Genomic DNA, 14,002 nt, shown 5'->3' with positions numbered 1-14,002 from the left:
GTTGATGTTTTGGCGATTGGATGTTTTGGTCAGACAGTGACGATATGAGCTGTAGTAGCAGCAGAGAATCCTCGTTAAACACCAGCCTGATGAAGCTAACATTCTGTTTCACTTCACAAGGAATACTAAAGCTGAGCGCAGCGGTCAGTCTGGTTTCACCCAGCTAGGAGCAGAGCACCTTACCTCATGAAAGAAGGCTGAAGCCAGGAACACTGCTGATTGGCCGAGCCACTTACTGACTCCACTCTTCCGCAGGGGCTTGTAGAAGTGGCTTTGGGAGAGAGAGGGAGCAACACAAGAGGATGCATATCATCAAACACCTCCCAAATCCCCAATACATCCTCAATACATTTCTGCTCAGTATCAACCTCCATTCCACTGATTCCGTACCATTGAATCATTTATAGGATCTCAGTGTTACATACAGTACACTATGTATAGAATACATTGCATCTACTCACCGAAGGCACCACTTGTGTACTGGAATATTCCAGTTTTGCCAGAAGTATGTGATGGTCTCAGAGTTCCTGAAAGAAAGGGAAAAGTCTCCTAGTCATGTGAAGTGATGTATTTTACGGTGGTACATGCTATTGATATTTTACTTGTGTACATCTCAAATGATCACTTGTCCCTCTTAGTAACATACAGGCAATAAACAATGGAACGTAACAAAATAGACCGGATTCATTTCACCTACCACCAGTCTCTGTAAAACTCTCGGTCTCCAAATTGCAGGAGCTCAGCAATAAAGTTCAAGGACGAGTGGAAGAACCAGTAGAAGAATATCAACCAGAGAAGATGATTGGGCACCTGATGGGAGAGAGAAGACAGGAGAATAATACTGTATCCAGGACAACATAAAACAACTACAGAACAACGGAACGGCCCATTACAACGTATATGTCATATCTCTCAAGGCCCAAGGGTACTATGAACCATGTTACCATGACCGCATTACCCCTGTGTTCTCTTGTGTACTTACGGCTAGTCTGAGTAGACGCTCCATCATCATAGGGAGGTCCATATCCTACAGGATCAGGATCAATGAAGAAAGAGAGATTGTATTGATAGAGAAAAATAATAAAAAATGCTTTAAATGTAAATGATAAATGTACCAGTAATCCTACTTTACCTCCAATGGCTTCATAGAACTCTGAATAATGGGTATCATCCACTGGAGGAGAATAAGAGATAGATGAGGTGAATAAACAGCACAAATCAGAAATAAAATGAGGTGCTTATTCTCAATAAATACATGTAGTCACTATACATAAGTCAACGTCAGTAGAAATCATACCTGCTGTGTTAATGCCACCAATAACTGGGTGAAGAACAGCTGGGAAGAGAGATGATTTGTTTACTTAGCATTTCTCCTCTAAATCAAACAAAAGAGCAATACTTGAGTGGTGTGTGTGTGTGTGTGTGTGTGTGTGTGTGTGTGTGTGTGTGTGTGTGTGTGTGTGTGTGTGTGTGTGTGTGTGCAGGAAAAACGCTGTCTGCCTTTTAGCTTTGGATAAGTCTTGGGACCAGAGTGCACATCTCCACAGTAGACCAATAAACCAAGCTAATCTTCTAATGGAGGTTCAGAGAAATTCACAATGGAAGTTGACATTGTTAAATAAGATACTTCTATCTGTTCTATTCATGTTTGCTGTAGATGATCGTGTCACGATTGTATTGAAGACAATAGATCTGATGTATCTGTATTTCTATAATGTGCTCCTTCACATGGGGCTAAACAGGAAGTTGTACATCCTCTTTTATACCCATAGCACAACATTGGTAAATAACCAGTAGGACAAAGCCGTGATAACATCAACTGTTCAGTCTAGTTTACAGAGTATAAAGCAGCGTATTAACAAACCAATGCAGAAAGGGTGATTGGGGACAGAACTCACCATCTCAAAAAGCCTCCTTAGCAGGAAGCTCATTCGAATCCGTGGAGACCGGGGGAAGTTTAATTCATAGCAGAGGGTTGGTGCAAAAACAAAATAATACAAATCTAAAAACACAAGAGAGATTAGAAAGAAATAGGGACGTGAGAGAGATTACAAAGAGAGAGACGGGAGAGAGAGAGAGAGAAAGAAAGAAAGAGAGAGAGAGCGAGAAAGAGCGAGAGGAGAGAAAGAGAGAGAGTATTATTATAGTCTGATATAGCTCCAGTAGCAGGCTACAGCAGGATAGGTTGAGACAGCAGTGATAAGAGTGGGGTCTGCTACAGCAGGATAGGTTGAGACAGCAATGATAAGAGTGGGGTTTGCTACAGCAGGATAGGTTGAGGCAGCAGTGATAAGAGTGAGGTCTGCTACAGCAGGATAGGTTGAGACAGCAGTGATAAGAGTGGGGTCTACAGCAGGATAGGTTGAGACAGCAGTGATAAGAGTGAGGTCTGCTACAGCAGGATAGGTTGAGGCAGCAGTGATAAGAGTGAGGTCTGCTACAGCAGGATAGGTTGAGAGAGCAGTGATAAGAGTGGGGTCTGCTACAGCAGGATAGGTTGAGGCAGCAGTGATAAGAGTGGGGTCTACAGCAGGACCTGGGTTCAAATACATGCATTTGACTATTTGTTATTTAAATAGCTTCTGTGTATTTGAGTATTTTCAAACACAGCCGAAAACATGTACTTAAAACAAATATTTGAATGGTTATTTGAAAAACCAAATAGCTGACCAAACTGTATTTTAAAGTATTTTCTAATACTTATTTCTAAAATACTATTTTCAAATACATGGGTTAAATGCATGGGAGTGTATTTGAGTCAGTGTATTTGAGTATCTCCAAATATATTCAAATATTCAACTACTTGTTTTTTCAAATAAAAGTTATCTGAATACTTGTTTTGAAACTTTATTGAAATACCTGAAATTGTATTTGTACCCAGGTCTTGGTCTACCTGGGATGGAATGTCCAACTCTACTGACCTCTGAGGGTGAGATTTCCAGGATAGGAGACCTGATAGTCCACTCCACTTCCCTTAGACCGTGGTATAGAGGAACCTGTACAGGAGAGTACTAGCCATGTTAAGTCAGCAATTAAACATGTATGATTCTCACAGTCACAATCCCTCTACTTAGAGAACAGCTCCTTGTGTACAGTCAACCAGCAGGTGGCAGTGCAGCAGTTAAGGAGCAATGAGGATTGTAGTATTATGTGTGCGTGTGTATGTTAATGTTTATGTGTAGAGGGTAACATTTTCACCAACAGGAAAACGGTTTCCATTAAGGGTACATATACAAACACGCAGCATCGCCGCCTATGAAAAATTAGGTCACAGTTGCCATTTCCGTGGAGGCGAGTCAGAAATCTCATTAAGCCCTTTATTACTAGTCAACGGTCAGTGTAGAACCCAGGTGACACAAACTCTCTAGACAAAGCAACTCTGGGAGTCAAAGGTCAACGTAGAACCCAGGTGACACAAACTCTCTAGACAAAGCAACTCTGGGAGTCAAAGGTCAACGTAGAACCCAGGTGACACAAACTCTCTAGGCAAAGCAACTCTGGGAGTCAAAGGTCAATGTAGAACCCAGGTGACAAACTCTCTAGACAAAGCAACTCTGGGAGTCAAAGGTCAACGTAGAACCCAGGTGACACCAACTCTCTAGACAAAGCAACTCTGGGAGTCAAAGGTCAACGTAGAACCCAGGTGACACAAACTCTCTAGACAAAGCAACTCTGGGAGTCAAAGGTCAACGTAGAACCCAGGTGACACAAACTCTCTAAACAAAGCAACTCTGGGAGTCAAAGGTCAACGTAGAACCCAGGTGACACAAACTCTCTAGACAAAGCAACTCTGGGAGTCAAAGGTCAACGTAGAACCCAGGTGACACAAACTCTCTAGGCAAAGCAACTCTGGGAGTCAAAGGTCAATGTAGAACCCAGGTGACAAACTCTCTAGACAAAGCAACTCTGGGAGTCAAAGGTCAACGTAGAACCCAGGTGACACCAACTCTCTAGACAAAGCAACTCTGGGAGTCAAAGGTCAACGTAGAACCCAGGTGACACAAACTCTCTAGACAAAGCAACTCTGGGAGTCAAAGGTCAACGTAGAACCCAGGTGACACAAACTCTCTAGGCAAAGCAACCCTGGGAGTCAAAGGTCAACGTAGAACCCAGGTGACACAAACTCTCTAGACAAAGCAACTCTGGGAGTCGTCACAGAAGAGCTTAGAGGACAAGGGTTGAAATCAAACCTGTTATAACAATATTAGTTATTTTTCAAATACTTGATTGCCTGGCACAGTGGATAAAAAGGTATTGTCCCAAAAGTACATACTCCGCCCATCTGGCACTCCAGGGAGACTCAATCAAATATAAAGTATTTGAAAAATCTCCCTCACACCGCACAAACTTCAAGAACAGACGTATCAGTAAAATCCGAAGCGGTGAAGCCCAGAAAGCGTGAGCAGTATCGATAGCAAAAGCTGTACATCTGAAGTAATTAAAGTAGTAGCAGTGTTGTTGTTGCCCAGTTGCTGGTAGGGGGCATAGAGGACTGTGGAGACTGAGGACTTACATGAGAGGGAGCGGGCCAGGCTACGGGCTTTAGCATGGGGCATAGAGGACTGTGGAGACTGAGGACTTACATGAGAGGGAGCGGGCCAGGCTACGGGCTTTAGCATGGGGCATAGAGGACTGTGGAGACTGAGGACTTACATGAGAGGGAGCGGGCCAGGCTACGGGCTTTAGCATGGGGCATAGAGGACTGTGGAGACTGAGGACTTACATGAGAGGGAGCGGGCCAGGCTACGGGCTTTAGCATGGGGCATAGAGGACTGTGGAGACTGAGGACTTACATGAGAGGGAGCGGGCCAGGCTACGGGCTTTAGCATGGGGCATAGAGGACTGTGGAGACTGAGGACTTACATGAGAGGGAGCGGGCCAGGCTACGGGCTTTAGCATGGCTCATCTCTCTACACCACTTGTTCACATCTTTGTAGGAGTAGAGCTTCAGGAAGAGGACGGTGTACACTCCCAGAGCAGACGCTCCACCCACTGAGAACAAGGACAATGTGCAATGTTAAATATGAGCAATATTTATGCAATATTTGCCATTAGAATTCACAGTCAATCATATTAAGTGTTGTATGCACAACAGTACAATACACATGATCCATTAAATGGAGTTAATGACGTGGGTGTGGGTGGTTGTAAATGATCTTGATGTGTAGTAGCACAGTGCGTTATGTAGTATATTTAAGCAATAAGGCCCGAGGTGGTGTGGTATATGAACCAATATACCACGGCTAAGGGCTGTTCTTTTGCACAACACAACGCAGAGTGCCTGGATACAGCCTTTAGCCGTGGTATATTGGCCATATATCACAAACCCCTGAGGTGCCTTGCTATTATAAACTGTTTACCAACGTAATTAGAGCAGTAAAAATAAATGTTGTGTCATACCTGTGGTATACGGTCTGATATACCACGGCTGTCAGTCAATCAGAATTCAGGGCTCAAACCACACAGTTTATAATATGGTACAGTCAACTTGAGGTATTCAACATGCATATCACACTGTAGAACAGAAAATAATGAAACACTCTTATTCCCACTTAGCGAAGACGTTGGCTTTGATGTGTAGCTAACAAACAGGCCACAACAAGAAGCTGAGGAATGCTGCCCACCTGGCTCTTACTGTCCTTATCTAGGGCTATCCATATGTCAAGAGTTACAACACTCACCATCCTCTCCTTGTCTATCACACAAGATGAACGACTGGGAACACAAAGTCTACTCACGTTCAACCAACTACCAGCGCTACCGTCCGAGGTCCAGGGAAACCTGGCAAGGCCCCCAGGTCATTCTAACAGACTAGTACTGCTTTATCAACAGCGGCCATATGCTGCATGGAAATGGGCCGTGCTGGTTACCTAGTAGATGGCATGGGCACAGAGAGAAAGACAGAGACTGTCTCCCTCGCCAAGAGGAGCATCCGTGGCCCTCTCCCCTGACCTTGATGTATAAACAGTAGCTCTGCATGAGGTACAAGAGACAGATGGTACATCTTTGTCCGCTCCCGACTTTTAGGTAAGGAAGGATACTGTAGCTACGCAGTCAACGTCCAGGGAAAGATTATCTGATTTGTGAGAGGTAAAATGAAGATCTTAAAGACACTAAGAGACAAGACCTTCCTATTCTCCTCGAAGAGGAATGATTACTAAAAACTCATGACTGTAGCTTCACCTTTGTCTTTATGCGTGTACAGATGTAGGATCTTAATTTGAGCCAGTTTGCTACAGTAGGAAAATAATCCTGCAGCAAAAGGAAATTATGTGGACATTTGTGTAGGGGTTGATCCATTTTTCATAAGGGAAAATCAAGTCTGAAATGCCAAAGTGGAAATGACAAACTTCAGAAATACACAAGTTAAACATTTCCTTTATTGCAGGAAAATTCTCAAGCAAAAGGGTGAACAAACTAAGATCCTACATTTGTAAATATGAAACTGTGGGTAAAGAACAACATCACAGACAGTTAATATCATCTTGTGGTTGTGGTCAGTTTCCTAAGTTCTGAGACATGTGTAGCCATGAGAGACTCAGTTAGCTGTTGTATGTCACCAGATGCCATGCTGGCTAGCAACCAGCTTGATGAAGACAGGCAGAGCTGACCTGACATTGACCTGTTTCTCAGCCACTCCTCTTTTGGCCTCATATCCACCTCACTCCTTACTTCCTCTCCCTGTGAGCCAACAGGTACTGATCAAACACTGCCCAACTGATTCCATTCAGATAAAATCACACACTTGGATAATATAATACTACATTAACTACACATTAATAACAAACTGATTCCATTCAGATAAAATCACACACTTGGATAATGTAATACTACATTAACTACACATGAATAACCAACTGATTCCATTAATATAAAATCACATACTTGGATAATATAATACTGCATTAACTACACATTAATGACCAACTGGATAATATAATACTACACTACTGTAACTTCTGTAATGTAACTGATTCCATTAATATAAACTCTTACAGGGGTAGATCATAGAATACCACACTAAATGCATTTCATTCAGATACAATTACACACTAACTAATAGTGAAGACACACACTAACCAAACTAATAGTGAAGACACAGAGACACACTAACTAAACTAATAGTGAAGACACAGAGACACACTAAATAAACTAGTAGTGAAGACACACTAACTAAACTAATAGTGAAGACACACACTAACTAAACTAATAGTGAAGACACACACTAACTAAACTAATAGTGAAGACACACTAACTAAACTAATAGTGAAGACACACACTAACTAAACTAATAGGGAAGACAGAGACACACTAACTAAACTAATAGTGAAGACACACTAACTAAACTAATAGTGAAGACACAGAGACACACTAATTAAACTAGTAGTGAAGACACACAGAGACACACTAACTAAACTAATAGTGAAGACACACAGAGACACACTAACTAAACTAATAGTGAAGACACACAGAGACACATTAACTAAACTAATAGTGAAGACACACTAACTAAACTAATAGTGAAGACACACACTAACTAAACTAATAGTGAAGACACACACTAACTAAACTAATAGTGAAGACACACACTAACTAAACTAATAGTGAAGACACACACTAACTAAACTAATAGTGAAGACATAGAGACACACTAACTAAACTAATAGTGAAGACACACACTAACTAAACAAATAGTGAAGACACAGAGACACACTAACTAAACTAATAGTGAAGACACAGAGAAACACTAATTAAACTAGTAGTGAAGACACACAGAGACACACTAACTAAACTAATAGTGAAGACACACACTAACTAAACTAATAGTGAAGACACACAGAGACACACTAACTAAACTAATAGTGAAGACACACAGAGACACACTAACTAAACTAATAGTGAAGACACACAGAGACACACTAACTAAACTAATAGTGAAGACACACACTAACTAAACTAATAGTGAAGACACAGAGACACACTAATTAAACTAGTAGTGAAGACACACAGAGACACACTAACTAAACTAATAGTGAAGACACACACTAACTAAACTAATAGTGAAGACACACAGAGACACACTAACTAAACTAATAGTGAAGACACACAGAGACACACTAACTAAACTAATAGTGAAGACACACAGAGACACACTAACTAAACTAATAGTGAAGACACACTAACTAAACTAATAGTGAAGACACAGAGACACACTAACTAAACTAATAGTGAAGACACAGACACACACTAACTAAACTAATAGTGAAGACACAGAGACACACTAACTAAACTAATAGTGAAGACACAGAGACACACTAACTAAACTAATAGTGAAGACACAGAGACACACACTAACGAAACTAATAGTGAAGACACACACTAACTAAACTAATAGTGAAGACACACAGAGACACACTAACTAAACTAATAGTGAAGACACAGAGACACACTAACTAAACTAATAGTGAAGACACACAGAGACACACTAACTAAACTAATAGTGAAGACACACACTAACTAAACTAATAGTGAAGACACACACTAACTAAACTAATAGTGAAGACACACAGAGACACACTAACTAAACTAATAGTGAAGACACACAGAGACACACTAACTAAACTAATAGTGAAGACACACAGAGACACACTAACTAAACTAATAGTGAAGACACACTAACTAAACTAATAGTGAAGACACAGAGACACACTAACTAAACTAATAGTGAAGACACACAGAGACACACTAACTAAACTAATAGTGAAGACACACACTAACTAAACTAATAGTGAAGACACACAGAGACACACTAACTAAACTAATAGTGAAGACACAGAGACACACTAACTAAACTAATAGTGAAGACACACAGAGACACACACTAACGAAAATAATAGTGAAGACACACACTAACTAAACTAATAGTGAAGACACACAGAGACACACTAACTAAACTAATAGTGAAGACACACACTAACTAAACTAATAGTGAAGACACACACTAACTAAACTAATAGTGAAGACACAGAGACACACTAATTAAACTAGTAGTGAAGACACACAGAGACACACTAACTAAACTAATAGCGAATACACACAGAGACACACTAACTAAACTAATAGTGAAGACACACAGAGACACATTAACTAAACTAATAGTGAAGACACACTAACTAAACTAATAGTGAAGACACACACTAACTAAACTAATAGTGAAGACACACACTAACTAAACTAATAGTGAAGACACACACTAACTAAACTAATAGTGAAGACACACACTAACTAAACTAATAGTGAAGACACACACTAACTAAACTAATAGTAAAGACACAGAGACACACTAACTAAACTAATAGTGAAGACACAGAGACACACTAATTAAACTAGTAGTGAAGACACACAGAGACACACTAACTAAACTAATAGTGAAGACACACACTAACTAAACTAATAGTGAAGACACAGAGACACACTAATTAAACTAGTAGTGAAGACACACAGAGACACACTAACTAAACTAATAGTGAAGACACACAGAGACACACTAACTGAACTAATAGTGAAGACACACACTAACTAAACTAATAGTGAAGACACAGAGACACACTAATTAAACTAGTAGTGAAGACACACAGAGACACACTAACTAAACTAATAGCGAATACACACAGAGACACACTAACTAAACTAATAGTGAAGACACACACTAACTAAACTAATAGTGAAGACACAGAGACACACTAACTAAACTAATAGTGAAGACACACAGAGACACACTAACTAAACTAATAGTGAAGACACACACTAACTAAACTAATAGTGAAGACACACACTAACTAAACTAATAGTGAAGACACACAGAGACACACTAACTAAACTAATAGTGAAGACACACAGAGACACACTAACTAAACTAATAGTGAAGACACACAGAGACACACTAACTAAACTAATAGTGAAGACACACTAACTAAACTAATAGTGAAGACACAGAGACACACTAACTAAACTAATAGTGAAGACACACAGAGACACACTAACTAAACTAATAGTGAAGACACACACTAACTAAACTAATAGTGAAGACACACAGAGACACACTAACTAAACTAATAGTGAAGACACAGAGACACACTAACTAAACTAATAGTGAAGACACAGAGACACACACTAACGAAAATAATAGTGAAGACACACACTAACTAAACTAATAGTGAAGACACACAGAGACACACTAACTAAACTAATAGTGAAGACACAGAGACACACTAACTAAACTAATAGTGAAGACACACAGAGACACACACTAACGAAAATAATAGTGAAGACACACACTAACTAAACTAATAGTGAAGACACACAGAGACACACTAACTAAACTAATAGTGAAGACACACACTAACTAAACTAATAGTGAAGACACACACTAACTAAACTAATAGTGAAGACACAGAGACACACTAATTAAACTAGTAGTGAAGACACACAGAGACACACTAACTAAACTAATAGCGAATACACACAGAGACACACTAACTAAACTAATAGTGAAGACACACAGAGACACATTAACTAAACTAATAGTGAAGACACACTAACTAAACTAATAGTGAAGACACACACTAACTAAACTAATAGTGAAGACACACACTAACTAAACTAATAGTGAAGACACACACTAACTAAACTAATAGTGAAGACACACACTAACTAAACTAATAGTGAAGACACACACTAACTAAACTAAAAGTAAAGACACAGAGACACACTAACTAAACAAATAGTGAAGACACAGAGACACACTAATTAAACTAGTAGTGAAGACACACAGAGACACACTAACTAAACTAATAGTGAAGACACACACTAACTAAACTAATAGTGAAGACACAGAGACACACTAATTAAACTAGTAGTGAAGACACACAGAGACACACTAACTAAACTAATAGTGAAGACACACAGAGACACACTAACTGAACTAATAGTGAAGACACACACTAACTAAACTAATAGTGAAGACACAGAGACACACTAATTAAACTAGTAGTGAAGACACACAGAGACACACTAACTAAACTAATAGCGAATACACACAGAGACACACTAACTAAACTAATAGTGAAGACACACACTAACTAAACTAATAGTGAAGACACAGAGACACACTAACTAAACTAATAGTGAAGACACACAGAGACACACTAACTAAACTAATAGTGAAGACACACACTAACTAAACTAATAGTGAAGACACACACTAACTAAACTAATAGTGAAGACACACAGAGACACACTAACTAAACTAATAGTGAAGACACACAGAGACACACTAACTAAACTAATAGTGAAGACACACAGAGACACACTAACTAAACTAATAGTGAAGACACACTAACTAAACTAATAGTGAAGACACAGAGACACACTAACTAAACTAATAGTGAAGACACACAGAGACACACTAACTAAACTAATAGTGAAGACACACACTAACTAAACTAATAGTGAAGACACACAGAGACACACTAACTAAACTAATAGTGAAGACACAGAGACACACTAACTAAACTAATAGTGAAGACACAGAGACACACACTAACGAAAATAATAGTGAAGACACACACTAACTAAACTAATAGTGAAGACACACAGAGACACACTAACTAAACTAATAGTGAAGACACACACTAACTAAACTAATAGTGAAGACACACACTAACTAAACTAATAGTGAAGACACAGAGACACACTAACTAAACTAGTAGTGAAGACACACAGAGACACACTAACTAAACTAATAGCGAATACACACAGAGACACACTAACTAAACTAATAGTGAAGACACACAGAGACACACTAACTAAACTAATAGTGAAGACACACTAACTAAACTAATAGTGAAGACACACACTAACTAAACTAATAGTGAAGACACACACTAACTAAACTAATAGTGAAGACACACACTAACTAAACTAATAGTGAAGACAAGAGACACACTAACTAAACTAATAGTGAAGACACACACTAACTAAACTAATAGTAAAGACACAGAGACACACTAACTAAACTAATAGTGAAGACACAGAGACACACTAATTAAACTAGTAGTGAAGACACACAGAGACACACTAACTAAACTAATAGTGAAGACACACACTAACTAAACTAATAGTGAAGACACAGAGACACACTAATTAAACTAGTAGTGAAGACACACAGAGACACACTAACTAAACTAATAGTGAAGACACACAGAGACACACTAACTGAACTAATAGTGAAGACACACACTAACTAAACTAATAGTGAAGACACAGAGACACACTAATTAAACTAGTAGTGAAGACACACAGAGACACACTAACTAAACTAATAGCGAATACACACAGAGACACACTAACTAAACTAATAGTGAAGACACACACTAACTAAACTAATAGTGAAGACACAGAGACACACTAACTAAACTAATAGTGAAGACACACAGAGACACACTAACTAAACTAATAGTGAAGACACACACTAACTAAACTAATAGTGAAGACACACACTAACTAAACTAATAGTGAAGACACACAGAGACACACTAACTAAACTAATAGTGAAGACACACAGAGACACACTAACTAAACTAATAGTGAAGACACACAGAGACACACTAACTAAACTAATAGTGAAGACACACTAACTAAACTAATAGTGAAGACACAGAGACACACTAACTAAACTAATAGTGAAGACACACAGAGACACACTAACTAAACTAATAGTGAAGACACACACTAACTAAACTAATAGTGAAGACACACAGAGACACACTAACTAAACTAATAGTGAAGACACAGAGACACACTAACTAAACTAATAGTGAAGACACAGAGACACACACTAACGAAAATAATAGTGAAGACACACACTAACTAAACTAATAGTGAAGACACACAGAGACACACTAACTAAACTAATAGTGAAGACACACACTAACTAAACTAATAGTGAAGACACACACTAACTAAACTAATAGTGAAGACACAGAGACACACTAATTAAACTAGTAGTGAAGACACAGAGACACACTAACTAAACTAATAGCGAATACACACAGAGACACACTAACTAAACTAATAGTGAAGACACACAGAGACACATTAACTAAACTAATAGTGAAGACACACTAACTAAACTAATAGTGAAGACACACACTAACTAAACTAATAGTGAAGACACACACTAACTAAACTAATAGTGAAGACACACACTAACTAAACTAATAGTGAAGACACACACTAACTAAACTAATAGTGAAGACACACACTAACTAAACTAATAGTGAAGACACAGAGACACACTAACTAAACTAATAGTGAAGACACAGAGACACACTAATTAAACTAGTAGTGAAGACACACAGAGACACACTAACTAAACTAATAGTGAAGACACACACTAACTAAACTAATAGTGAAGACACAGAGACACACTAATTAAACTAGTAGTGAAGACACACAGAGACACACTAACTAAACTAATAGTGAAGACACACAGAGACACACTAACTGAACTAATAGTGAAGACAACACACTAACTAAACTAATAGTGAAGACACAGAGACACACTAATTAAACTAGTAGTGAAGACACACAGAGACACACTAACTAAACTAATAGCGAATACACACAGAGACACACTAACTAAACTAATAGTGAAGACACACAGAGACACATTAACTAAACTAATAGTGAAGACACACTAACTAAACTAATAGTGAAGACACACACTAACTAAACTAATAGTGAAGACACACACTAACTAAACTAATAGTGAAGACACACACTAAGTAAACTAATAGTGAAGACACACACTAACTAAACTAATAGTGAAGACACACACTAACTAAACTAATAGTAAAGACACAGAGACACACTAACTAAACTAATAGTGAAGACACAGAGACACACTAATTAAACTAGTAGTGAAGACACACAGAGACAC

General features: G+C 38.7%; 1 protein-coding gene across 2 annotated transcripts in view; it reads right to left on the bottom strand.

Annotated features, from left to right (window-relative positions):
- LOC106605973 (diacylglycerol O-acyltransferase 1) overlaps window positions 1-14,002 on the bottom strand; it is a 76,580-nt gene that overhangs the window by 3,754 nt on the left and 58,824 nt on the right. For both annotated transcript variants that reach the window (XM_045697669.1, XM_045697667.1), the window contains 9 exons: window positions 4,864-4,992; window positions 2,922-2,996; window positions 1,899-2,002; window positions 1,298-1,336; window positions 1,133-1,174; window positions 983-1,027; window positions 698-810; window positions 462-527; window positions 184-271 (listed from right to left, as the gene is read on the bottom strand). In XM_045697669.1, coding sequence (XP_045553625.1) covers window positions 184-271; window positions 462-527; window positions 698-810; window positions 983-1,027; window positions 1,133-1,174; window positions 1,298-1,336; window positions 1,899-2,002; window positions 2,922-2,996; window positions 4,864-4,992 — 701 coding nt within the window. The remainder of the gene's footprint in view (window positions 1-183; window positions 272-461; window positions 528-697; window positions 811-982; window positions 1,028-1,132; window positions 1,175-1,297; window positions 1,337-1,898; window positions 2,003-2,921; window positions 2,997-4,863; window positions 4,993-14,002) is intronic.

The sequence above is a fragment of the Salmo salar genome, chromosome ssa02, assembly GCF_905237065.1.
Source record: "Salmo salar chromosome ssa02, Ssal_v3.1, whole genome shotgun sequence".
In the NCBI taxonomy this organism is placed as follows: domain Eukaryota; kingdom Metazoa; phylum Chordata; class Actinopteri; order Salmoniformes; family Salmonidae; genus Salmo; species Salmo salar.
The sequence above is the reverse complement of the archived record's forward strand: the minus strand, read 5'-3'. Positions and strand labels throughout refer to the sequence as shown.